The sequence below is a fragment of the Thunnus albacares genome, chromosome 6 (assembly GCF_914725855.1).
Source record: "Thunnus albacares chromosome 6, fThuAlb1.1, whole genome shotgun sequence".
Lineage (NCBI taxonomy): Eukaryota > Metazoa > Chordata > Actinopteri > Scombriformes > Scombridae > Thunnus > Thunnus albacares.
Genome location: NC_058111.1, coordinates 29,657,692 through 29,685,012, shown reverse-complemented (window position 1 = coordinate 29,685,012; position 27,321 = coordinate 29,657,692). Strand labels below are relative to the sequence as shown.

The 27,321-nt window shown below is 39.9% G+C and overlaps 2 protein-coding genes across 4 annotated transcripts; one reads left to right on the top strand and one right to left on the bottom strand.

Annotated features, from left to right (window-relative positions):
• The first annotated feature begins 92 nt into the window (after positions 1–92).
• On the top strand, positions 93–4,721 carry ap1s3a (adaptor related protein complex 1 subunit sigma 3a). Of its 2 annotated transcripts, XM_044355147.1 has the most exons (6): positions 93–248; positions 809–906; positions 1,263–1,441; positions 2,046–2,154; positions 3,652–3,789; positions 3,890–4,317. In XM_044355147.1, the coding sequence occupies exons 2-6, from the start codon at positions 856–858 to the stop codon at positions 3,923–3,925; spliced, it is 513 nt and encodes a 170-aa protein (XP_044211082.1). In that variant the 5' UTR covers positions 93–248; positions 809–855; the 3' UTR covers positions 3,926–4,317. The 2 variants fall into 2 exon arrangements, with proteins under 2 accessions (XP_044211082.1, XP_044211083.1); XM_044355148.1 differs by lacking the exon at positions 809–906 and having other exon boundaries at positions 96–248; positions 3,890–4,721.
• Positions 4,430–8,948, bottom strand: scg2a (secretogranin II a). 2 transcript variants are annotated; one of them, XM_044355144.1, is made up of 2 exons: positions 8,853–8,948; positions 4,430–6,735 (listed from the first exon to the last, which is right to left on the bottom strand). In XM_044355144.1, exon 2 carries the CDS (start codon positions 6,725–6,727, stop codon positions 4,763–4,765), a length of 1,965 nt encoding a protein of 654 aa, XP_044211079.1. In that variant the 5' UTR covers positions 6,728–6,735; positions 8,853–8,948; the 3' UTR covers positions 4,430–4,762. The 2 variants fall into 2 exon arrangements, with proteins under 2 accessions (XP_044211079.1, XP_044211080.1); XM_044355145.1 differs by lacking the exon at positions 8,853–8,948 and adding an exon at positions 7,936–8,131.
• Positions 8,949–27,321: the final 18,373 nt, after the last annotated feature.

Below are 27,321 nucleotides of genomic sequence, written 5' to 3'. Positions count from 1 at the left end.
GTGCAGCTTTGCGCTTTGGCTCCTCGCAGCCAATCAGCCACTGGAGCGCAGCAGGGCGCGGCTGTGACTGGAGAAGGTGTGAGCGCACTGATTTCTGGGAAGATCAGTAATGTCGCCGCATCTTAAAACCATGGTGAAAACGCATGAGATTCAGTAGGATAGGAGGACTAGGATTCAGGGGTAGGCTTTATTATAAGGCTGGAGGATTTGAATTTGACTGATTTCTCTCGGACAGCTGTGACAAAATGGTGAGTATTCGAGCTCGCTTTTATAGTCGGATATGTACCTGTAGGTAATCCTGCACTGTAAACCTATCAGTAATTCATTCATTCTGTAGTATGTCCAAATAACTTTTTTAAAGTGAAAACTCAGCCGGTAGAGGGGTGATTATTTTCCTTTTTTCTAGTTGCAATTCAATTTATTAGAGGGACTTCCTTGTTCAAAGGTCATGTAATTGATAGTGGAGTGGCAGACAGAGTAGACATTCCTAAAAACTCCTTTAAAGCGTTGACATTACTGCAGAAACAACCAGAGGGCTTGGAAAGGATGCAGGGTAACAACAATGTTGTATGTGACAGGCAAATGAATGGAAATCCGTGATCCTGGTGATGCATGATTTATTTTAACAATACATTAAATGTGATCACTCAGATTCACAGACAACCATCCCATAGCATAAAAATAAATAGCATAGCATTAAAATAAAGAATTTAAGCCCAAATAATTTTTTCATCTTCGTCCAGCAGACAGTTGTGTTATAATTACACTCCTGGCCTTCTTTAGTCCACATGTCATGGTTTTGTTGCAGGCAGATGCACTGCTGCTTGCAACTGCACCTCGGGGCAAAGAGTTCTCATGCCCTTGTGCAACGCAAGCATTGTATTTACTGTTTTATTGCATTCAAAGGTGAGTGCAAGGTGAGGTGTTTCCCCGATGATCTTCGTTCACATTTCTAGTTGGGAAATCTAATTGCTGTTTGGTGCAAACACCGTCACCACTTTTGGGTGGCTTCATTTTAGCTGCAGCTCTAACTGACTGTTGCAGGAGATAGTATTATGTTGTTCGGACACGCATGTGTCTGAATGAATGCTTAATTAACTTGTATAACACAGGATGTTGCTTCTCTCACAAAACAATGTTTGATTATTTTTCAACCCTTTTGTGCAGTCAGCCTTGATATTGCTCAGTTCAGACAAAAATTTAATTTATGTCATGTCAGTTTTAGGCACCACTTTGCATATGACTCATTTTCCTAATTTCAGATGCGCTTCCTGTTGCTGTTCAGTCGGCAGGGGAAGCTGCGACTGCAGAAATGGTTCACACCGTTAACGGACCGGGAGAAGAAGAAGGTGATCCGGGACATGACGATGATGGTGTTGGCCCGTCCACCACGTTCCTGCAACTTCCTCCAATGGAGGGACCTCAAGATTGTTTACAAAAGGTGGCTGCAAGAGACACAGCTGCTCTCTCATTTCTGTTATCATTACCAGTTAGGTTTGTTTTTTCATGTTTCGTCATCAGCAGTATGTGCCTGGCAGGTACAGACTTGGTACCACATGGGTGTTGAGCAGTAAAGAGAAACCATCCTTAACTCTGCCAATGCTTAATGGTTGTGTTCTCTTGACTACCGCTTCAAAATACACACAATGCAAACACGCCTTTTCCCAACAATGGGTTAACAAGACCACTCAGAGTAAAGGTCTACTTAAACACACAGAGCATGATTGAGATTACTGGCCGAACCATGTTAGTGATGGTGCAACACAGCACTTATCCTCTCATGACCTTTCATCTCATTGTCTCATAGTAACAACCTTGTGATAAATATGGAGTTAATGGAAGTGGAAAAATAACAGGAACACTTAACAATGTAATAATCTAGTATAATAACCAAGTAAAATAAAAAAAAGTGCAGTACATTGTACTTTTATGACACTTACAATGTTTTTTTTTTTTTTTATTTGCTTTGCATGTTTCTTCAGATTCTTGACAACATTGTGTCAATCATTGCTGTGACATTTGACCATTTTCCTCTTCAAATGCAGGTATGCCAGTCTGTATTTCTGTACTGGTCTGGACGACCAGGATAATGAGCTGCTGAGCCTTGAAGTGCTCCACAGATATGTGGAGTTGCTGGATAAATACTTTGGTAATGTAAGTAGAGCTGAAATGTTTTTGCTCAAGCAGATTCTGTTTGGTCATTAACAATCTGTTTTGTTAGTTGGGCCCACACAGACATACAGGAGGTTTCAATCACTCTGGCTAATTAGACATCTGCTCAGGCTGACATTAGGCATCAGTACGCATTGCTGTAATCTGGATTACATGAAATCACCAAACTCCATGTACAAAGTCTAATTTATCCTTCCTCAACAGCTGCAACAAAACTCACAGGAGAGTGAGGTAGAAGTCAATGAAGTTCAGTCTGCACACAGTCCTGAGAAAAGGTCTAATCAGGCAGAATGAAAACAACTGTGTGGGTGGACAGTCTGTGTAGGGGTTTAAACGTCTGCTCTCAAACTGTTTATTTCCCAAGAATATTTTTACATTGTCTAAAACTTATAGTGTGTATTTTACAGAGGGTAATTTTATCCAAAATATTTATATTTTTTAAATTCTACTGCTATGGCTATTCACATAATGACTAAGATAAAGCAAAGATTTGATATTGTCTATCAGACAATATAGTGCTCAGTCATCAGGAGATCGTAAGTCCAGGCCCATTGAAATTAATGTGTAGTCACTTCAAAGAACAGATATTATGAAATTACAAACTAAAAATAGAAGTGAAAATAAAAACTGCTAAAGAAAAGAGGAGATAGAAAAAAAGAGGTGCCCCTGGAACACAACACCACAAAGCAGCTCTAAGTACATGTTGCACATGGGTGCACTGTATTAATTAAGCCGAAATTTCCTTCATGTTTTAAAGGTGTTGGGTTATTTTGAAAGAAGCCAACTTTACGTCACCTCTGACTCAGTGATCACTTGTCTTGTGGTGTATAACACAATGATTTGCTCTGCTGGCTGCAGAAATTTGTTCTCATTCAGTCACAAGAGCATTAGTGAGGTCGGGCACTAATGTTGGGTGATGAGGTCTGGCTCGCAGTCAGCATTCCAGATCATCCCAAAGATGTTGGATGGGGTTGAGGTCAGGGCTCCGTGCAGGAGAACAGACATGTTTCTTAAAAAGCCTCCACATCAGTTTGATCAATGCTTATAATTATACAGGTCAAACACTGAAATACAGTGACTCCTGCTTTACATTATGCAGGAGTTTAGTAAAATGCCCTCTCCTTCCCTCCTGAATCTGCACATGGATATTTTACAGTGCTTGTTACCAGTCAGACTCCCCCTGGTGTCCACAAGGTGCCCTTGCTCCAAAACGACTTTGAGATTGACCCTGCTTGTTTTTATCCACAGGAGGAGAGCCACGCCTTCTTATTTACAAAAACTCAAACAATGAAAATGAGGAGAGCAAGAGGAAAAGAGCAGATAGAAAGGGGAGAGAATGAATGAAAATGAGATAGGTCAAGACATGTATTATACAGACAGCTTGCCATTTTTTTTAGTCTTTCTAATATTTAATTAAGACCTGATCTTAAAACTCAATCTCAAATCTAGTGGACTGTATATTTTTCCCTCCTCTGTCAGGTGTGTGAGTTGGACATCATTTTCAACTTTGAGAAGGCCTACTTCATCCTGGATGAATTCCTGATGGGAGGAGAAGTCCTAGAAACTTCCAAAGTAGATGTGGGTGTATCCATAGAGGAGGCTGACACACTCCAAGAGGTGCAGTATTCTTTCACAGACCCTCAGTGAACGTACTGTAGGTTTCATTGAAAAAATGACTTGTGTGATATGTGTTTGCATATCTCATCTCTTATCACAGACAATGGAGGAATACATGAGTAAACCTGCCTACTGAGTCGAGAGAAGACAAGGATGAAAGGTTTATCATTGCGTAGTATGTTGACTAAGCGACTAACAAATAATTCAGCCTAATTTTTCATGTTTTCACTTAAGTTGCAAGAATTACGTTCTTCTAAATGTCTACCACTCTCATTTAAAACCATTTAATGTAATGCAGCTAAAACAAGAATGTTTATCTCTGAAAATCTGATACTTAAAATATATCTCAAAGTAATGATTAAAGTCAATATTATTTTTGTTGAAAGGTTTTCAGGATAATATCAATTACATTTGCATTTATAAGTGCCTTTTAAGCCTTATATTTATTAATCTCAGGGTTTTATGACAGGAAATATGACTGAAAACATATTCTCTGTGTGACAGCATTGTCTCATCTGTCAATATATCCAAATGTCCTTTTAAAAATATATTTGAATGTTTTTGTAATGTAATCTGTCATTTACATTTAAACCAATGCTTTGTATGATGCTGAATAATTGAAGAAACACTACACAGTAAGGAAAAATAAAGTCAATGCTTTATTAACCTCAAGTATGTCACATATGACCACATTTAAGAAATAATTACCAAAAAACACAAATCTAAGGGATCCAACACTGATTTGGTTGTGTGCGTTGAAATGTAAGGCTGGTGAGTCACATGTACTGGTTGTAAGTGTTGTTGAAACTCAAATGAATGTCTGAACACTCACATTTCTGCTAATAAATAAGAACATTTGTAAACCTACACAATAACTACAGCTGACTGCATGTTTTATCTTTCAAAATACTTTATTTTGACCCTCTCCCTCCACCGAAACAATATATATATGTATATGTATCTACAGCCTTATTTATATTCCTGGGGCAGTTTTGGCATCGGTATCACTTTCTTCAGTTTCTGGGTTCAGATAGCTCAGCAATTTCATCACTGCCTCATTATCAAAGCCTTGCATTTGTGTATTACCGCCCTTTTCATCGTGCTCAGACTGTCTCTTTTCATCCATGCTTTTATCTGAGTCCATTTGATCAAAATAATTCTGTATTGCCTGCTCAAAAGACCCTGTCATGCTGTGTCCCACTTCATCTCTCTTTTGGCTCGCTTTGTTGTTCCTGTATGCCGGGTTGGGATACTGTGCCAGCATCTGAGCTGCTAGATACGCTGCCAGTTCATCCTCGTCCACGGTGTCATCATAGTCGTCCTTTAATTTGCTGGGAAGGCGCCGTTGCGTGGGAGCGGATTCCCCCAAAAGCCCCGCAGGCAGACTGTGAAGTCGTGACAGTGAGCTTTTGTACTGCTTCTGCTTCCTGACAGGAGCTTGATCTTTGTTCTCTGTGCCCCCTAACCCCAGGATGTTGAGGATTTCCTCTGTCCGCAGGTCTTCCGGGGTCTTTTGTCTATCAGGAAGGCGTCTGTTGTAGAATTTAGCTTCAGTACTCTTGTGTGTCTTCTTTGAGGATATCTGAGAGAGCTTGTTTTGTGCTCTTGCTAATTCGTTGCTCTTTCGTGACGTGTCTTGATTCGTTGTTTCTCCAGACTTGAGCATGTCCATCAGGTCTTCAGGTGGAATCTGGTATTTCTGGGAGATTTGAATGAGCTGGTAGATGGCTTGTGGGTCTATGTTATCTCTGTACTGCATTTGAGCCACTCTCCTCTCAGCCCTCTGTTTCTCCTCTTCCTCTATTGCTCGTTTCTGCTCTTCCTCTTCTGTTTTCTCCAGCACTTTCAGAAGGTAATAGTCCACCAGGTTGGTCACATCATCTGGATCCTTTGACCTCTTGACTGGATAGCTTTCATCATCTTCCTCTTCGCCGTCGTCATCAGTTTCTTCGTCCTCATCGTCGACATAATCAAGGCCTCGATCAAACTCGTGTTTGTTGTCCCTCTCCTCCTCCTCGTCTTCCTCCTGTTCTTGTAGTGGACCCCAGTCTGCGAGATCCCCATCCACATCATCGTACGCCACATTCCTCACGTTAAACATATCATCACCGTCTTCCTCCTCCTCCTCTTCCATGGCATCCTCTTCATCTTGCCGTTTGTGCACGGACTTCACATTAGTTAGCTTGTCCAGTTCATCAAATACAGACTGCAGCGTGGCCAGGTTCTGAGGCGTGTACTTCTCCTCCACGTTCTCATTGGTGCGCTTGAAGGGGCTCTCGTGCTCCAGATCTGGCCCCTCCTCATCCTCATCCTCATCCTCATCCTCATCTCCTTCACCCTCTTCCTCATCCTCAAACATTAATGGTAGCTTCTTGTGAGGCATGATGCCATGTTGCTTCTGCTGCACCCTGGGGTACATGCTGTCCTTCATGACTGCTCCTTCGCCTCCGCCCAGGGAGGAGGGACGAAGCAAAGCTTGCTTGGAGGCCTTTTCTGTCTGTTGGAGGGTGCTGAGCACAGCCTGGAGCAGCTCTTCACTCTTATCCTCCCTTCCTTCCTCCTCCTCCTCCTCCTCTTCCTCATCCTCATTTTTGCTTTGCGTAGGGTTAGAAGCCAGTCTCAGCATGGCACGAAGCTTCTCAGCGTCATCCATGTGGCTGGCATCGTGCCCTGCAGTGAGAGGGGAATGCTGCTGGGAGTTTGTGCCAGTTCTCTGACGGAGGTTCTCGATGTACTCTAAGGCTTTGAGCATGTCAGCATTGGGAGCCTGGTGGACATTTCCTCTCTGGGGGTCTGATTCACTTCCTCGCAGTCTGTGGTCTCTGAGAGAAGCCCCGTGAACGCCGGAGGAGCTGAGAAAGAGGAGGATTAGAAGGAGGCTGGCAAAACAGACAAGGTAAGGTTTGCCTGTTGTAGAGGTATTGGGGAGTGACGGCATGGTGACGCCTGGAGAGGGAAGACAAAGAGGCACATGTCAGGACTGACCTTTACACATTAAGCTAACAGGTTCGCAACGGTTACCGCTCTGGCATTTCTTAAATGTCTTTTGCTCTTATCATCACTTTAATTGTCTGATGATAACACCACAGACCATGAACACATCTGTATTGATTTGGAGGCAGTGCTTGGAAATATATAAAGTCTTGATCCATGACTTTTGCACTGGTATAAATTAGGTCAAACACCTCAATTTATTCTTATAGTATATGTTTTTTAAGTGGCCATTTTATGCCTGTATTGACAGTTGATAGAGAGATGACGGGAAACAATGAGAGAGCAACATGACTCACATTAAATAAAGCCTTTGGTTAAAATGTATTCATTTGGACTTTATTTTACTTTATTATACTACTTACTTTTTACTATAATTATTCCTTTTACATTTTTGTAATGCTATTGTTTGCATTTGATGAGATTTTTTTCATTATTCTTTAGTCAAGTTTTATGTAGCACTAACAGTTATGTTTGCATCAAAAAGATGAAAGTCTGCAGCAGCAAAATAAATAAATAAATAAATAAATGAGCCTGTCCTCCCAAGAAAAACTCGGTTGCCAAAGACTATCTATAGTTACGTTTGAGTATCAGACGCCATCTAGCGGCCGTAGGAATTATGTCCCGGAGAAGTTACAGTTCCAATATTCAATAAAGGTGACTTCCTCATTAGGAGGAGGTGGGTTGGGTGAACGGCTAGATAGTTTAGTTAGATGGCAAAAAGTGGACTAAGCTGCAGGAGACTCTGTTCACTTCGGGACATTTAAAAAAAAAAATGTAACTGGTATTAACTGTTGCCATAACGACGGAGGTTGCCTAACTTTAAGGAAGTAGTAACAATTTTTCAAGTGAACATTTTAATGCAAACCAGTATCTTTCCCTAACCCTAACCAAGTTGTGCCTAAACCTAACCAGACATTAATCACAGTTTTGTCACATCTTAAAACATCGTTATTTTTTAACAGTGATTTCTAACAGTTTTGGAAAGCAGTATATTACGCTCCAGTGGGTCATTCTGGAGTGCAGGTATAAACGACCATATAGGTCGTTTAATTTGTAGTAGGCTACTTGTCGATTTAGTAGTAGTAGTAGCAGTAGTAATAACAATAATAATAATAATAACAATAACAACAACAATAATAATAATAATAGGACCTTTAAGTGTAACGCAGCTCAGTTATCACCGTAAAATATCACGCAGGGTGTTTGTATCTCTCCTCCATTTTCTTGCCTGTTGCTGGTATTTGAGGATCATACTGGAATTCTGCCGCCTGTTTGCCAGCAGCAGTAATAGCAGCGGCATTCAGTTCCCGTGCAAATCTCATTAGTCGTCAAATTGCTGCTCTCCGTGAGTCACTGCCTCGTTGTCAAGGTAACCCGGTAAGGCTGATGTTCCCATGGAACCTCTCCTTTAACCGCAGAAAACCTTTAAAGTCCAATTATGACTGTTTTCAAGCTTTAACTCCAGTTAAACACTGTTGCGTTGAAACACATTGTCAGTGGGATAAATTCTGCCTATATGGGCTTAGCCAATATAAAACAAGCATGCGAAATGCATTAAAATTTTTATTTTGGATGCAAATGCTTTAAATAATAAAGGTTAACAAGTTAATATTTGTTGAGATAGGAACTTTTTCCCAAAGGAGCCAAAAAAGAAAAGGGCATGACAGACCATAAGCGACGACGCATAAGCAATTATTTGCTGTCATTTCCCCTTGTTTACTTTTTCCCTCATTTTTCCAACCAGAATTTAAACGGCTAAACGTCGCTTTGTCATTTACAGTATATATTTACTTGTGAGGAAAAGAAAAGTAGCATTTGATACGAGTAACAGAGCGCAAGCAATTCTGAATAATCTGAGGCGAAATGAGAACAAAGACTGCGGGCAACACAACGCAACATCTTCGCCTCAACATCTGTGGCGGTGCATCAGGTTGGTAAACAGCTCCTGCAGCTGAAGCTGGCTCAAGTAAGAAAAAAATCGTCTAATGTTATGACGGGTGATAGGAAACATATTTAGAGTAAGTTTTAGTGTAATGTGGGTCATGCTATTAACAACAACGAAGTCTTACCTTTGTTATTAGTTTCTGTCGAGGGTCGTGAGTGAACTGAGCATCTCTGTCTCGCAGTGTGAGTCTGATTTCAGCACCGCGGACAGCTCCTCATGCTATTAGAGGGACCACCTGACTTGTGCGTCAGAGAGCTGGGAGATACGCAACACAGGCGCGCGCGCGCGCGCACACACACACACACACACACACACACACACACACACACACACACACACACACACACACACACACACACACTCAGTTAATTTGAGTCAGCCAAACAAAACTGCTTCTCTCTTTGAACATGGACTGAAAGTAGTTTTGACCCAGTACAGCTCAATGGCTGCATAACGGCTTTTGTCGCAGTTTATGGTGAAATGAATACATCCATAATGGGTCTATATTTAGGACCACTAACTTACTGAGGGGCTGATACGGCTCTCCTGTCTCAGCTGATTGAACGTGTTCATATTAACACACGTTGTAGGCGTTTTAATAGGTTAATAAAGATTACAAGTCATCACATCATACTGCTGAGCTGAAACTCATTTTCTCACCGTTTGGAGGTCTGTTTCTGCACTAATTTGTCAAGTAAATTGTGTCAAATTGTTAATAATGGCTTAAAAATGATTTTATTATGATTAATTTACTTTTCTTAATACTGACTTTATCTAATTGGCTATTTAAACCGTTACTAGTAATTGTTGAATGGCTGTTGTCATTGACAGCTGTTGTGTCTCTGCTGCAGCACTGAGGGACAGAGACAGTTAAAATCCACCGATGACTCACATACGGACTCCGCCAAAGCCTGAGACGGGCGGGGTGACAGAGGGACTGCAGAGGAGTGTGTGCATATGAGTGTGTGTGTGTGTGTGTGTGTGTAAAAGAGAAAGAGGGAGAGAGAGAGAGAGAGAGAGAGAGAGAGAAAGAAAGAAAGAAAAATGGAGAGAGAGAGCCCTTTAGTTGTAAGCCAGCACGCACTGTGGTCTCTATTTCTGGCTGCCTGTCAAATCTTGTCTAGTATGGATCAGTGTGTGTTTGTGTGTGAGTGAGTGTGTGTGTGTGTGTTTGTGTTTGTGTTTGTGTTGCTTGCAGTTTCATTCATAAATCCCCCTTGCTGCTCTGTTTGGTGTGAGCTCAGGCTATCCTCCACTGACCTGCTTGTCTCATATTCAGCGAAGCTTACTTTGTTTTCAGCTTTGTCACAGTTGCAGTACAAAAATAGTCCTCTGTATACAGAAAAAGCAGGGTTTTTTCACATATTTAGGTTTGTGTTGCTACCCACAATGACTCACACTCATTTGAATCTCAATAAACAAACAGAGTTTAGCAAAATTGCTGTCCATATTTCCTGTTTGCAACATTTAGAACCATATTTGTCTTTCATGAAATATTCTCTTTGATGCTAGAAAATATTCTTTCATACTACAAGCCAAAATAATCATTTTTTCAAGTGCTTTAAAGGACCCTTGAGTTGGGAATGTGGAGGAAAAAAAGACACTGATGAATCATATACAAGAGGATCCTTTCAAACTTGAAGGGTTCAGTCATGTCACATTCACAGTTCTATGGATTCATTTCAAGTTACATAGCATTTTTTGTTCATTTTGCAGTGAGAGTAACCTTCACTTAAAGTCTACCTCTCTAATGTGGTCATACTAGAAGTTTCAGGACCAGGAGACCAAAAGAAACCAGGACAAAAGAGCTGATTTTAATCTCATGTCTCCCTCAGCCTAATTACACTCTCCCTCATGACTAACACACACACGCACACACACACACACACACACACACACACACACACACACACACACACACACACACACACATTTAGTGCCAGTTTTGTTCTGATAAAGTCTGAGCTGTCTGGCTAATTGCTTGTGGTTGTGTCTGTGGCAGGATTACTGGTAAACAGAAACCAATTGCAGCTCAGTTCCACCCCCATTTCCACTGCATGTCCACTAAAAAAACACACATATGGCTCTTCTCAGGTCAAATGAGAAATTTCTTTAAGGTAATTATAATTTTACTGTCCAAAATGTATTCATACAGCAGTGTAGTGTGACTGTTTGGGGTCACACAAGATGACAGCTCTGAAACTTTTATCCAGCCCAGTAAGTGGTACATTTATTGTCACCTCAGGTTCCAGCTCATTATACAGTACAGGGAACGGATGGTGTGACTTTGTTTGGGTCCCAGTCTTTTCAGACAATGCTGATACTGGTTTATCCCTCACTGGGAACAGAAAAAGCTAATGCTAAATAAAAAAAACTTTACAATTTATCCTCTTTCTTTTACATTTAATGATGTGTCTCCAGATTATAATTAATCACCATAGTTTTCTTATACCATTAAAAAGGGCATTTCACCAATTTTACAAATAAAGGTCAGTTTACATGTCATGGAGAGAATTACTCAGCATGTGTCATGTCTTCTGTGGCTCTAGAGGGAGCTTTCTCACATCTGAGAAATAACCCTGATGACATCATCAGGGTTATCTGGTGTTAGGATTGAGACTTCAGATGTTTGACAAACAACTTACATTATAAACTGGGGGCCTGGAGTTTGACAAATGAGGGATTTTAAAGACACTAAATATATAATTTTAAATGAATACATCTCTAAAAATAAGTGTGGTTTCAGGCCCATCAAAGCACATGAAAATGTGTAACTATGAGTACCTTTTACACATAAACACTCACCTCTCCTTGTCGAGAGCATCATCCCTCTCCTCTCTTTACCTTTGCTCTCTGTGTGTTTGTCCCCTGGTGACTGACCGCCTGCTGCCCATTCATTACCGCCAGGCCTGACAGCCAATAATTCTGCTCCTTAACTCAGGTTGTCAGAAGCTTGGCAGGCACAATGTAGAGAGAGAGAGCGAGGGAGAGGTTGTGAATGGGTCTACAGCGTTTGACGTCAACCTCTTTTCTCTGGTCGATTATGTGTGTGTGTGTGTGTGTGTGTGTATGTGTGTGTGAGTGTGTGTGTATGTGTGTGTGTGTCTGGGAATAGGTGTGATGCATCAATTTTTGCTCTTTTGTGAAATGTGAGATGTGGAAACAGATCGACCCTCTGAGTCATTCATAGCCTAAAAGGGCAGATATACAAAATGTTCCCCACCATATTTGTCACTTTTACCTGAAATGATGATAACAATAAAGCCATTCAGTTCAGAAAACTGCATGCTTCCAGGCCTCACATCTGTCTGGGAGGTTCACACATGACTACAAGGACACTCAATATGTGCTACTGAAAGAGAGAACAAGACTAAAGAGAACACAAAGAGCCTGACATTTTGAAAATATTGCTTTTGTGAAACAACCATTAAAAGACCCTGGAGTGCAAATTTTGAAGTGCTTCATCCAAAAACACCATTTATGTAACTGTACTCAAATCCATTTTCATGATGTGTTTGTTTTGCTAATGAAAAGAAGAGGCCCTCTGCAGGTAAAAATGATTTGTGTATCCACAGGAGCATGAGTCACTGGGTTTACTGATGCTTTTATGAGGAGAATACATCAGATACAATCACACTACTCTGTTTATGAAAATGAAATTCACAGGACCTGTTAGCACATATGGAAAAATAAAACAGGAAGCAAAGGATGCAGGAGGGAGTTAAAACAGATTTTAGAGGTGAAAGTCAGATCTGTGTCATTACACAGATAAATAACACTGTTTAAAGCTCCAACATTGATCAATTATTAATCACCAAATGTTTTAACAAGCTTGATTATGGAACCCCAAAGTATTCAATTTTAAATAAATAATACATTATAATATAAATAGTCACATGAATAAGTTGTGTAAAATACATAAATGAACCATATATTTGAAAAAGTTTAAGAAATCATTAAAGCTCATTTGATAATCATTTAATACTCACTTATTATGAAACATTATTTCGTAATTGTTATTGTTATTGAATTGTAGACATTTTTCAGTGACACTTTTATGTCATACCACATTTGATTTCATAATGTCACCTTTTATTTTATGGTGTCACCTTTCATTACAGTTGTCACTGTAATGACACCTCTCATCCAATCACATGCCTCCAACTTCAGTTAGCTCCTTGCTAACTAGAGCAGTGGTTCCCTAACCTTTTTGGGTTGTAACTCCTTAAAACAAAACAATGTTTATTTTGACCCCTGATTTCATGTCTCAACCACTTGTGACCAGTTCAACTGTTTTTTTCCGCTTTAAGTAGACATAGAGAAGTAAAATTATTCAGTAATTTGCAAAAAATTAGAGGGATTAGAGGGAAGTCGCCAGGATAAGCATAACTTTGTGTAGCATAAATATGTTTTTCTGCTTTCCTCTTCTGTTAACCCATCAACTGTGGGGAGCTACTCATTCTGAATCAACCAGCTAGATCGTACAGACACAGTAACTAACCTCTGCTTTTATTTAGTTTACCTAGGCTGCACATGCCACATATCTGTCTGACTATCTAGACTGGGTTGCGAGGTTGGATTTTTATTCAGCATCAAAGTAACAAAGTGCCAGTGTTAGGTTGGGTAAAGCGACCCCAGAGAAAATCTGTCATCTTGCTCTTCACAGAGCTGTATGTCTTTCAGAGGGCTTGTGCAAAGAAAAAAAGTTGAACCTGGCTCAACTTTTGCTGCAACACAATGTGATGTCATCAGGCAAGGTGCAGCATTGGCCAATCACATACATGCAAACACACATTCCTGGCAGCTTTCTTTGCAACTGTGTACCTTGTGATTGTTGTGATAGATGATAAAATAGTTGTCTGGCTCTCCACTTTGAGGCTGAGCTCACAACCCAGCCTAGCCAGTTAGCTGGTTAGCCTGATAAATTAAAGGAGAAGATAGTTATTGAGACAGTATTATGTTTATTTAAAGCAGCATCTGTACTTGGTTAATTCTGAAAACTTTGACATTGTTTGTGCTCTAGCTAACAGTAGCTAACTGGCTAAATTGGGTAGCGGTTGTTAAGAGAGGAGGCTGGGGCATGTGATTGGCTGAAGGGAGGGGGAGCTGACATGTGACAACTGTTATGAGAAGTGACATTATGAAATAAAAAGTGACATGAAATAAAAATGTGTCATTATAAAGTAAAAACAGACTTAAAATAAATTCAAATTAAACTTTTATATTCTGAAATTAAGAACGATGAAATAACATCACATAATAATGAGTCAATTTTTTTTTCTCGCAAATTATCAGTTAATTTACACATTTTAGCCAATTTATTCATGTGATTATTTCATAATTACTTTACTGATTTAATATTGAACACACTGAGGCTCCATATCTCATTGGATCAGTGTTATTGTTGATCATAACCACAGGTGAGTTTGTTTCTGAAGTTAACTTCTTCAAACCTTTGTAGAACAAAATGTCTCATGCTTTCCATAAAATTATGTTCTCTTTTGTTCACCACCTACTCACTTATGTCTATTCTTGGCCACTCTTTATCAGTGTTGTGACAATGCAGCATACAGCAACATGGCTTTACCACACTAACGGTACAATAGTGCATGATCTCTCTTCTCCGATGTATTCCATATCTCTCTGTTCCCTCATATTTTCTTGCCTAAGGCAGCTGATGAGACCCAGAAAGAGAGAGAAGATTAAGAAAAATAGAAGTTGTCTGAAGGGATTATAAAGAAGGGGGCACATTCTCTTTCTTTCCTGGGTTTTAAGACTTCTGCATCTTAAAGTATTAGGATCTTTTTTCATAGTATTGCTGCCAAGTTACACTGTTAGGTTCACTGACTTTTATTTGAAGGATATAAAAACATCCACACTTGGTTGCTTAAGAAGCATCTCGATGCCTTTTCATGGTCCTGAGCTTTGATGTTGCTGTCTTTGAATCAGGCCTCTGCTTCATTCCACCATCTTAAAGTCACAGAGCAGATGTTGTGTTGTTGGCACATAGGGGAATATTTGTTGTTTACCTCCTTGTGAAAGACAAAAATAAACCTACCCCTCCCTCCTCTGCTACCCCACCGGCTTTTCTGAGAAACAGCCTTTTTTTCTGCTGCGACACATCAGCAAACAGTGGGGACACTTGTAAAGAAGCATGGGGCTAAACAAGGTTTCTGAAATAAATCATACTCCAATACTATTTTACATTTATAGAGCAGAGAACGTGGAGATGGAGAGGAGAGGTTGAGCCTTTGTTACCACAGAAGATTTGATACTTGACTGTGTTGTGTATCTGCAGGGATAAAGCCGAAGCCCCAGTTTGAGCTCCCTGGCTTCACAGTCTACATACAGGGAACTTATCCTAGGCTCCAGGCCTGGAGTCACATGGATACCACATGGATACCAGGGGAACCCACAATGTAATGCCACTGGAAAACCATCTGTGAAACTGTGACATAAATGGATGATATCCTGACAGAACAGATGCTGTGTTTGTGGACACACACAGCATGCACAGAATTTGATGTTGCAGTTATTTTTGCACTATAATCCAAGGTGCTATCTGAGGACAGGCACCTCCCATATGCTTGCAAGAGGATTTATGAGAAATACATTTTCACTTGTATCATGTCTATTTCCTATTTCATCAAAGGGATTTTTAGCCACACTAGCAGTGAGGCTCTAAGGATATTGATTGGCTGATCTGTCAGTCTATTAGTCAGTCATCCACTTTGGTCCAGACTGAAATATATCAACAGACATTCATGGTTCCCAAAGTATGTATCCAAATAGCTTTGATGATCCATTTACTTTTCATCTAGTTCCACCAGCAGATAAACATTTTTTGGTTCTGAGGGAAATGCACAGCTGTTATAAGGATCTAATATTTGGTACAGTCACTGATGTTCCCAAAAGGATGAATTGTAGCATCCCCTGGCTTGTCCTCTTGCGCCATCAGCAGGTAGACTACTGTTTGTTTAGTGCTTATTAGCAAATGATAGCATGCACAGATGGTGAAAGTGGTAACCATTTCCTGATAAACATTAAGACAAGTATTTCTTTGATTGAGGCCCATAATATTCATAACCAACCCCATACCTGCTCTCATCACAAACAAAGTTGCCTTCATACTGGGCCAGGAACTCCTACATTTGCTGTTGATTCTGACAAAAACTGTAAGCCAACCAAAGAAACAAAGGAATCTAAAAAGTCATCATGATAATCAATATACCAGGGAACAATAGTACCAGCTGACCATTGACAATCACGATTTTAATCCCAGTTAAGATTTAGCTGAATTCTGTTGTTAACTCCATGAGTATCTTATCAAATAAAAGGAGATTGTTGCACATTGCTCTTGCCTTCATTTGTTGAATCAGTACATCAAACTAGAATTTCCCTCACTACAAGCTGGCTCTCTTCAGAGTTTGCAGTTCTTTGCTAAAATGACATAGATTAGACAGTGTATCACTTAAGCACCCTCATCTAAGCTGAATTCACTGGTTGGTGCTTCGATGAGCAGCTAAAGGCAAAAGTAACACATCAGTCGATATAAAATATAAGAAAAATATTCATATACACTGCACAAAATTTTGTATCTATGTATTTATTTAAATGTAATCATTTTGTAGACTGACAAAAAGAAATCTTCAGTGTAAACAACACAATAGGAGGTGGAGGCCTGGTGGAGGACTTGATTCTCTGTATTCTGACCTGACAAAGGAAATGGTTGATAATAAATGATTCAAGAGATCTGTGCAGTGGGAGCTCTGGGATCAGGAGGACAATCAATAACCAGAACCAAGACACAGATCCAAACACCAGACACCAGATCCGAGGAAATTCATGAAATGGAATAAAAAGGGAATGTTCTGGAATCTGAAGGTCAAAAAGTGCAATGTAGACCTCCGGGGATGATGTGGCGAGGAGCAGTTGCTTGCTGAAGAGGCAGAGATTCTTCAATTGTATTTGTTAAATAATATTCATCATACCGAGGGCAGAATCTCACAGTTGGAAGACAAAAACATTTGCCTGGTGAACCTATTGCAGATTGTGGATAGCAAGATTGCACAGCTCAAGGCTTGTCTTGAGTACCAGGAAATCTACCGTAGAAGAAGCAACATTCATATTAAAGGAATACCAGAAGGCACAGAAAATGCTGAACAGGTTAATGTATGGGATGCTTTTAAAGCTTACATATGGGGAGTCTTGATACTATAAAAAGCAATAATAAAAAACAGGACCAATTAAAAATCTGTAACTTAAAAGGCTGGAAAAGGAATATTGGAAAAATCCTAACGATTCATGCCTAGCCAGTCTAGTTAAGGCTAAATATGAACTAATACTATTTTCACAAAAAAAAAAAAAAAAGCAAAATAACGACAAATAATGACAAAGCTAGTAAACTGCAAGCCAACCAATTTAAAGCCAGAGAAGCTGCCCATCAAATTGGGGGGATCAGAGACAAAAATGGGAATCTGGTCACCAATCATAAAGAAATTAACATCTTGTTCAGAGAGTTTTATGAGGGACTTTATAGATGATGTCAGATGGACATAATCAAAGCAAGAGACTTTTTTGAACATCTAAATCTCCCTAAATTTTCAGAGGAGAACAAGAGGGGCCGAGAATGTGAAGGTTACCAACTCATTAGCCTTCTGTGCTATGATGGAAAACTGTTTACAAAGCTTTTCGCAATGAGAGTAAATAATGTAATAACAACTATTATACATCCAGACCAGGTGGGGTTTGTGAAGGGCAGGACTTCCTCTGACAGCCTCAGACGCCTTTTGCATTTAATCTGGAAGACTAAGGACCTTGACACCCCAATAGCTGTTTTGTCTCTAGATGCGGAAAAAGCGTTTGATCGTGTTAGCTGGAGTTATCTCATTTTCACTCTAAAAGAATTTGGATCATTTAAAGCCTATATACAATCAGCCTAAATCTATGGTAACAACTAGTGATCTGCTTTCCCTGCAGGACGGGGGACAAAGCAGGATGATCTGCTCTCCCTCTCTCTCCACTCTCTAAATGAATCTGTTGGGGGTATAACACTGGGTGGTTGGGAAAACAAAATGTACATTTTTGCTGATGACATTCTAGTTTTGATGTCAGACCCACAGAGGTCTGTGCCCCCAGGGTTGGATTTGGTTAACTCATTTTTGGATATCTCATTTTCAGATAAGGTAGGCCCAACAGGCCTGTCCACTGTTGGTTTTCAACATTTATTTTTGAAACCTTACCGTTGACAACAAATAAACTTCTGGTAAGTAAATTAAGGCATCTACAGTACCATACTCTAAGTGGTATTTATTGTGGAGAAATCCAAAGCTTGACAGGCCTTCTATGCCCAGATACAGTTGCTTAGCTATGATTGGATAATTGTTGTGGGGTTTAGTGAATGGTCAATTGCACTCTATTAATTAATCTGATTTTGATTGTGAGGATGTAGATTGAAACTCTGGGGTGAACAACCCAGCGCTGTTTTCCTGCCAACACTGGACTCTAATTATCCTCATTTCAGTCAAAAAAAATAAAGCAGCAGTCGGCGACCTTACAACAACAGTACTAACCTCATGAAGGTGAAAATGTCACCTTTCGTAAGCACAGCTATTGCTGTTTGCCCCTCAGGCTGGCAGGTGTGTTTTGGCACCTAAAAGACCCAAATATCTTTTGTCAACATTTTCACCTCTGCTGGTGTTTTTCCCCAGCGTCTCCTCAGTCTTCAACACCCCACAGGTAAATAAGGTGGTCAACAAATAGCTGTGCAATATCCTGCAGCAGCAACAGAATCAACAAAGCTTCCTCAGTCAGAGTTCTCAGAGAGTTTCGGGTAGAACAAGACTTATTTAAACCTGACACAAAGAAACTGTTGGACTCAGTTTGTGAAATGACCAGTATGGATTCCAAAAGGATGTCCTTGTTTGCCTACAATGAAACTGCAAGGGCAAATGAACTTAATAATTTTTATATTCAATTTGAAACTGATACTTTTAAGGAATGCTGTGAGGTTTTAGATAAAGTAACTTGTAATGTTTGTGATGAAAGAATGTTAATAGATCCATGTACTGTTACCAAGGTTCTTAAAACTATACACACTAACAAAGGGATGGGACTGGACTGCAATCAGTCTGTTTAATTCTGCCTGGCTTACAGACTGTGCAGATAAATTCTTGGGTTTAAAGTCAAGCCTTGGCTGTTTGGATGGAGTGGCTCCTTGGTCAGCAGAGCTACCACTGAGGTCTTTTGCGATTAGCTTTGTAGAAGCGTGTTGTTTAACCAGGTGCTTCAGAGGATTAGAATTACTATTCTTTGATGAGGATAAAGTTCTCACAAATGTCTCTATTTGACAGCCATTGTGTGGGCTAAGTTAGTCTAAGGCTAACTGATTGATTCACTTGCGCCACCATAAGGTTGAGTGACATCAGATCATAAACCAGAAAATCTGGGGAATAGGCTTTGTCTTTGTCTACTATCCTCTGCAGTTGTCCACTATTTTCATGTAAGGCAAAAGTAACAAGTAATGCACCCATTTAAATTTCAGCAATTGTAATTTCATTATTTAATTTGAAAAAGTAATTAGTTACATTTCTAGCTACTGCCAAAAGTACTGAAATTATAGAAATAAATTCAAAGGATGCATTAATTCACCCTTCTTGTTTGCTCTGTACACAAATTATTGTGTCAGCTCCCAACCTAATCAATCAATTTGTTGTGAAATTCTCAGATGACACAGTTATCCTCAGTTTATTCACAAATAACTCCAACATTGCCAGTGATAAAGCTTGAGTGGACAGATTCATGGACTGGTGTGATGAGCATCACTTGCACATTGATGTATGTAAAACTGAAGAAATTATGTTAGCTCTCAGATCAATGGAGAGCAGAGCTCTGTTGCCATACATGACCATGATATTAGACAGGTCACTTCTTGCAAATGTTTAGGCGTCCACATCGATAGTGAGCTTAACTGGCAGACACATGTGACAAGTGTCTCTGCAAGAAACCATCAGCGCCGTCATTTCCTTCGGAGATGCAGAGTTTTTGGTGTATGCAGGAATATTATGTTAATTTTTTATAGAGCTACTATAGAGTCCATCTTACGTTAATGGTATTACCTGCAGGTTTGGAAACCTAACAATCAAGTTTAAAGCTCAAATATTTAGTCTGGTTAAAATGGCAGGGAAGAGCTATAGGAACGCCCACACCACTCACTCCCAGAGATATTTTTGAGCAGTCCACTATTCGGCAGGCCAACAGGATTTTTTCTGACCTTTCCCATGTGTTGAACTCTTGAGTATGTGCTAATGAACTCTGGAAGGAGGTACAGGGTCTCTTTGTGTAAGCACAACTGTTATAAACATTCCTTCATCCCTCTGTCGGTTAAACTTATTAATGGGCAACTCCTGGAGGACAGACAGAGAAGGAAGGTCTAAGATAACTGCAGGTTCTATGAATATGTAATGTCTGGTTTGATGCAACAGTTCCCTTGATCCAAGACATTTTTCTCCTTTGGGAGACAATAAAGTAACCTTAACCTTAACACAATACAGTCTGTGATCTTGAGCTTCTGGCAGCACTGTAAGCTTTCACACCTGCGGATCCCCAGAAAGCTGTTGATGAATGTTTTACTCCATAATATTGCAGGACAGTTTTAAAAAATGTTTTGAGGTGTCCAGTTCAACTCCAGCCAGTGACCTTTGTTGCAAGTCATACCCATCTCTCTCTACTCTCATTTCCTGTCACCTCTCTACTATTACCTCTCTCCCTCAACCAAGAAAAAACGTGTATATTTTGGGTTCATAAAACAGCTGTACGGTATGGTACTATCCCTGTGAGAGACTGGTCACCTGTCCAGGATATACTCCCTTGACCTTGGAAACAGTGGTTGGCAGAACAGTCTCATCACATGGTTGATTCAGTAGCTGCTCCAGGGCTTTTGATCATATTGCATGATCTTCCTCAGCACATGTAGTTGCTCAGTTGTCATGCAATTAGAGTTGTTCCAATTTCCATTTTTTCTGAGCGGTCATAACTTTTTTTCAAACTAAATGTTTACAGAGTGTCCTTGTAGCCTAGTGATGAAGATGCATACCATGTAATCACAACTCCCCCTGCTTGTTTCTAGCTGGGGACCTTTGTTGCATGTCATCCCTTCTTTCTCTCTCTAAAGGTTCCCTTGCTGTCTCTACCATTAACTATCAAGTAAAGGCAAACATGTCAAAAACAATAATGGCAGAAAAAGTATAAATGCTTGCTAGATTTCTCTGAATGTAGCTTCCATCCTCACAGACACATCCTGAAGTTCGCCAGTGATATAGTCCTCCCTCTGGACTTGGCCAGGACCAACAATCTGCCACATCATATTATGTTCACAGCTATGACACTTCCTGTTTAGAACTCAGCATCTGAAATGTGGTACTCTGTTGTCATATGGGAATAAAAGCTGCATCGACTTAACATGTTCAGGCTCATTTAGATGCAGTGACTCAGTCGATTTAAAGGACTTAGGCTGGTTCTCATCAGCTTTTGCACGTTTTGATACACATGTATTTTACTTTAAAGAGAGCAGCAGTAGGTACAAGTTGAGGACATCCAAATATGGCTATTAAAACATTCATGCTATGTATTGTTGGACCAGTAACCACATGTCCCTTCTGGAAGGAACCAACTCTCTAAAAAAATACAAAAACTACCATCTAAATATTCTTTGGCATTAATAAAGGCATTTTAAAAATTACACTGACTTGTAAAGGGACCACCAGAACTCACACCATGCTGATACATTGGTAAGTGATTTGCCCACAGGCATGCATAGAAGTGCCCTTTTCTTTTTAACTCGCAGTCAGCAATATCCTGACCACAGATGATCAATTCAGGAAACAGATTGACCAGTTTCAAATTCCCATAAAGCCATGAGTCATTTTGAACAAAATGTCTACTGGATTTAATTCCAACTAAACACTCTCACAGCTAATTTCACACATTAGTCCTTCCTGTCTGGCTGGAGGTGTGATTGATTGACTGAAAACTGCCAGCAATCAGTATTTGTGGGTGATTTTTCAAAGCTTTTGTTTTGGTTTATCCAGTCCTGCATCCTTTCTCCAGCAATGGGGAGTGATGACGGATCGCTCCTTTAATTGCCAGTTAAACTCGGCCTGAGCCTAGCGGTTGCTAAGTGCCCAGAGAGAGACAGGAAGCAGCATTAAGACTGCGGCTGTCTGCTACATCCATCTGTGACATCCAGTGGGTTAGAGAGAGAGGGAGGGAGGGAGAGAGAGAGAGAAAGAGAGAGAGAGAGGGGGGTGCCTGGAAGTACAGCCAGAATGACTCATAGGTCAGATTTGTGTAAGTGAATGAGAAAGTGTATGTGTGTGTTTTTATGTGTATGCATGTACAAATCACATCGCTGTATTTGCAAGTTGTGCCCCTGTGTTAATTTGTTTCTAAGGGAGAGCAGAAAGCATGCAGGTCTGTCCGCCTGCAGTCCGTGAATCATTCACTGACTGCGATTCTGCAACACAGATCATAAAAACACATCAAAATGATATTTCGCTTTGATGGAACATTTACTTTTTACAACACGTGTACTTTCAGTGTGAATCTGTCTGCGTCCCCTTCATTCACACTTACTGCAAGCAATTTACACAGAGAGAGTGAGCAGGCTTCACTGTAATGCTCGGGGATATTTCAACAGGACATGCGGCTTAGAGGAGAGCTTCTGCTTATGAAACAGTCTCTACTATTACTGAGCGCCCCGATTACACTAAATTACTGCTAGCACACTGTAATTTACAAGACCCTGACTTGGTAATAGCAAAGGTTAAGACAGGAGCAAAGATCAAAATAGGTCATTGGCTCTGATGCTGTGTGTGCTACACTCAGTGATACCTAGAAGAGACTAGGTTTCCTTCAAGCAATGGCGGACTCAGTGTTCCCAATATTCACAAGACACATTTTGTTGTCTTAAGTAGAACTAAAGAGACTAAGAGGAGAGTTATGCACCAATAAAAGTGCTTGTCAGATGGTCAAACAATGTCTGAAATCGATGTCAGAATTGGAGTGGCTGCATCCAATAATTTCTGTAATTTTCCAAAACTGACAATCTGATATTCACAGCTACTTCATGTGGTGACTAGTGTGTGGAGATTAGAAGATAGTAGGGTTTGAATTTCTCTCTCAAGCTATTTTTTCATTCTTTACATAACTTGAAACAATTTGTAGCACTTTTGTACAATCAAGTGCAACAGTATGAATGAATTTCATACATCTTACCCATGTTATATAGCCTGTGTGTAGGTGTGTCACCCAGTGATACATCATACAATAAATTATACAATAAATTAAGATAATAAATAAATAGATAAAGACAATATTTACAGTACAGATTTAAATTATACAATGTTATAGTTATTCTGAATTTATGGAAATCATCCTTAATCCTATTTTATATTTGAAAATCTGCCTGCAGTATTCCCTAAATCTCGAAAATTCCCACCTTCTTCCTTAAAAGAGGAAGGAGAAAAACAAAAGTCCTTACTCAAAGTAAGGTACATGTAGTGCTCCCCTAGGTGACTGACAGCTCTAAAATGTTTCAATTCATTATTCATTCACCATATTATAGTAACTTGACCACTTGGACCATCTTTTTCCAATAGTTTCAAGTTCCCCCTGATTTTATGCATTATGTATTCCATCTGATATATTTGTTGAACTGTGTCTCTCCATTTCTCAGACGACATGTTTTTTGGGGTCAGTTTCTTGTTATCTGTTTCAATGCTGTTATACGCAGTTGTTGTTATGCTTTATCCTTAAGGGAACATGAAATAGTAGTGGAGGGGCCTATCAACTTATCCATCCATAAAGCTACTCTGCTAAAGTGATTAAACAAATTCAGTGTGTAAGAGTTCAAGAGAGCTCAGGGAGAGTCACACAGGATGTCTGATCTCTGAATCTGACCTATGTCACGACTGGTTGAACGCCTTGTCAGCTAGCTGGGTGTGTTTGCACCTTGACAGAGCAGACAGGGCTCACACACACTAACACACACACATACAGCACACACTCATCTTTCACAGCTGAGTCCGGCTGCTAATCTGAGAAAGCTGCAAGGATTTAACCACTTAAAAGTGTTTTTCAGTACAGGAGATTGATAAAAGCAGATCAATGAAATTAATCTGATAAAGTAATAATTTAAAATAAAAAAACACCTACTTTGATTTAAAATAGACACCTACTAAACCAGCATGCTGATTCCTGAACTGTCTGTTCCCTTTTTGTTTCTCTAATCTCTCTCCTCAGGATGTCTGGACCAGTTGGGAAATCATTTAGCTAACAAACCACCGCTGGCAGACCAACAAATTAGTTCTTTCTTGGCTGTCAGAGTGAACACAGATCAGTTTCCTCTCCCATGTCACACATCAGATGGCTGCCGGGCCAGAACAGTTGAAATACTCAGTTTATATCTCTTCATTAGCTGCATCATCTTTTCATTTTATGTCTCCTTTTCCCTGAACAGCAATACTGCCAGAACTCACACACACACACACACACACACACTCATTTTTGGTGTAAGGATTTCATTGTGGAAAGTGTCAAAACAACTGGATTATCTGAGGTATGTTGACAGAGGTTCATTGTGAATTCAATTAGCTCCCTTGGCACCAGAGAATGAGAACTGAGACCCTGTATTTTTCGTGTCATGTCATGTTGATGTCCACGCAAAGAGTTCGATTACTGAGAGAGAAAAATGGCTGCAATTATATCGAGTCACTGGAGAGACAGAGGGATACTGGGAGGGGGAAAGTACAAGGGAAGTATGTGTGTGTGTGTGTGTGTGCCCGCATGTTCTATAGGGGCATGTTCCTTTGAACATATAGTGTTCTGTTTTACTGTTACACAGTCCTGATAAAGTTAGTGATAAAGCTGCCAGCTTCATGTGACAGAAACACACACACACACACACCTGCTGATCTCATGTATCATCTCCAGGCTCTCTTTCGCAGTCCTCTAACAATAAATTCCACTTTGCTCAGGTGCATAGCTGGTATCCATGGAGACCAAAGATGGTGCCTTTCTGGATGGATGCCCTCCTGAGGAGCAACTACCATGTAATATCACTGGATTGGCTGTGAGACTCATGGGAGGCACGAGACACGCACACACACACACACACACACACATGTCAAGGACTAGATGTCTTCACACTCCTAAAAGTGTGTTAAAATGTGTTTTGTTGGGGAAAACAAACAAATGTGTTTATTTCAGCACAACATAAAATATCAGTCAATCGTGATTTTACATAAAATATTACTTTGATGTTCTAGCAGTCTAAGGTACAATCAACATCTATTACAAAATAATGCATTACATAATGCGAAACAATTTTGAATATGATCAAAAATGTTTTTTGATTAATTAACAGTTTTTCTGCTTCATTTTCCCTATACAATTGGTTTAAACCCATCTGTCAGATATTATTACTGCTTTGTCCAACTAAAGGTAAACTTATCATCTGCAAGTCTTTTTAAATTCACATTTACTATATCTTCATTCTTGTGTAATGCAGAACAGTAACACACACAGATGTTTTGCTGAGGCCATCATCAATGGACAAGTATGACTGCTTTACAATTTTTGCTTAAGAAGCTGTTGTCTAGAAACTCACACAGATAACATAAAAATGAAAATAACATAACTTCAAGGCTTAAGTCAGTCAATTTGTGGAAAAGCATGAATATAACTGGTTTTCATACGACAATTTTTTTTTTTTTTTTACCAACAATTTTATCAACAACTAGCTAGTTGTAAAATTGTCTGTCTGCTCTTTGGCGCTGGACAGATACTGTACAATACATTTTTAGAACTTTCCCCATTGTCTGTCTCTGCTGGAAATCACAGAGATGACAGTGCTGAGAACCTGAACCAAAACAGTAAAGTTGAGGGCCATAAAACCAAAACAAGGAGCTGGAAGATGCTAAAATGCTCCACAGAGCAAAGAGGGAAAAGCAGAGTCTGAGGATAATTCTCTGTGGGCTTATCCCTATCAGTGATTCCTTGACTACACATAGTCATTTGACCCATTGTTCATATGAAATTGATACTGAATATCACATACACAGGGTCGAATGACACTATAAGGTTAAGGTATAACAAACTGGCAATCATTTAGCTCTTGCCACACAAAGGACAGGTGTGAAAAACATTACAATATTAAGTGTTTTACTTACTTGTAAAACTGTTTCCAGGATATCACAGTTATTCTGTGTTCATGGATCCCTTGTGACTTGTAAGATATGTGTCAAATGTAGTGCCTTACAGACAACAGAAAACGCCGCAGGGCTGCTATATTGCTTCTACAGTATTGTATTATGTTGACACTTCACTTGAAGCACTGCAGTTATGTAACAGTTATTGTAAAGCTAGCCTTGTCACTTGGCTTTATATAAAAAAAAAAACATTTTTCTGTGAATGTCACTGAGGATAGAAAGTGATAAAACTGTGAAAGAGGCACAGGTGGAGAAGAGAACTTCTGCTGTGCAGTGAAGATCAAACAGAGAAATGTCAAGGGCAGTTGCGATAAAAGACGTTTCATAAAAGGCCGCTATTGATGTAGAGATCAACTCTCATTGACTGTGTGTGTGTGAGGTGGGAACAAATTATTTCACACTCTAAAAACTTTGGCTTTGTTTGTGAGTGTAAAACTCTGAAACTTTTCTGTGACTGAAGAAGTGAAGGGAGGACATTGCCTGTTCTCATTAATGGTGATTTCAGATGGGGACACTGTTGCAAGGTATAATGAGAACTTTGAGATAGTCTACTCTTTAAGTGTTCAGGGGATGCAGCTGGAAGAGCTGGAAGCTGGGGGGTCAGACCCAATCCATGTTGGCAGAGGTTACTGCAGTCAGTGAACTCCTCAGGGAGAGAGAAGAGGTGGATTAGATTGGTTCTCCAATACTGGAAATGATCAGGTTACCACGGTCAACACGTATTGTGGGATGGGATTTTCATGGTTATATGCTGCAATCCATCTTTTGAGATTCAAACACTCACCCATAGAGGACTTCAAAGGTGGCTTTAAAGGATCAGTTCACACATAACAAATGATATATCCTCACTTACTCCCGGTGGTACCTAGCCTTGCTGATAGTGCCACTTCTGAGACTTCGGACACCACCCCAACACAACGGATGAAAGGAATTTCATACATATTCAGCATAGAAAATGACATTTGAAGAACTCAACAGGAACATTTCTTTCCAGGAGCAATGTCCATTTACCCTGGATATTTCCCAGACCAGCTTGGAGTCATGGCAGGTGAATTGGATCCCAAATGTGACCCAGTTTCACAGTGAAAACAGATTCAAAATGTCCATAGAAAAGACATTTAATCTAATGTGTGCAATCTGCTCATAAACTGAAGAGGGCTGTGCCTTTGAGCTGAACTGGAAGCAGTTTATTCTGTCTTATTTTGGAGAGAATGTGAATGCTTGCATCTATGGCAAGCAGAGAAGTGGATTATGCTGCTGGGTCCCCAATGGTATCCACTGCAACTGCTGTGAATTCATGCTGACAACAACTAACAACCACTGCCC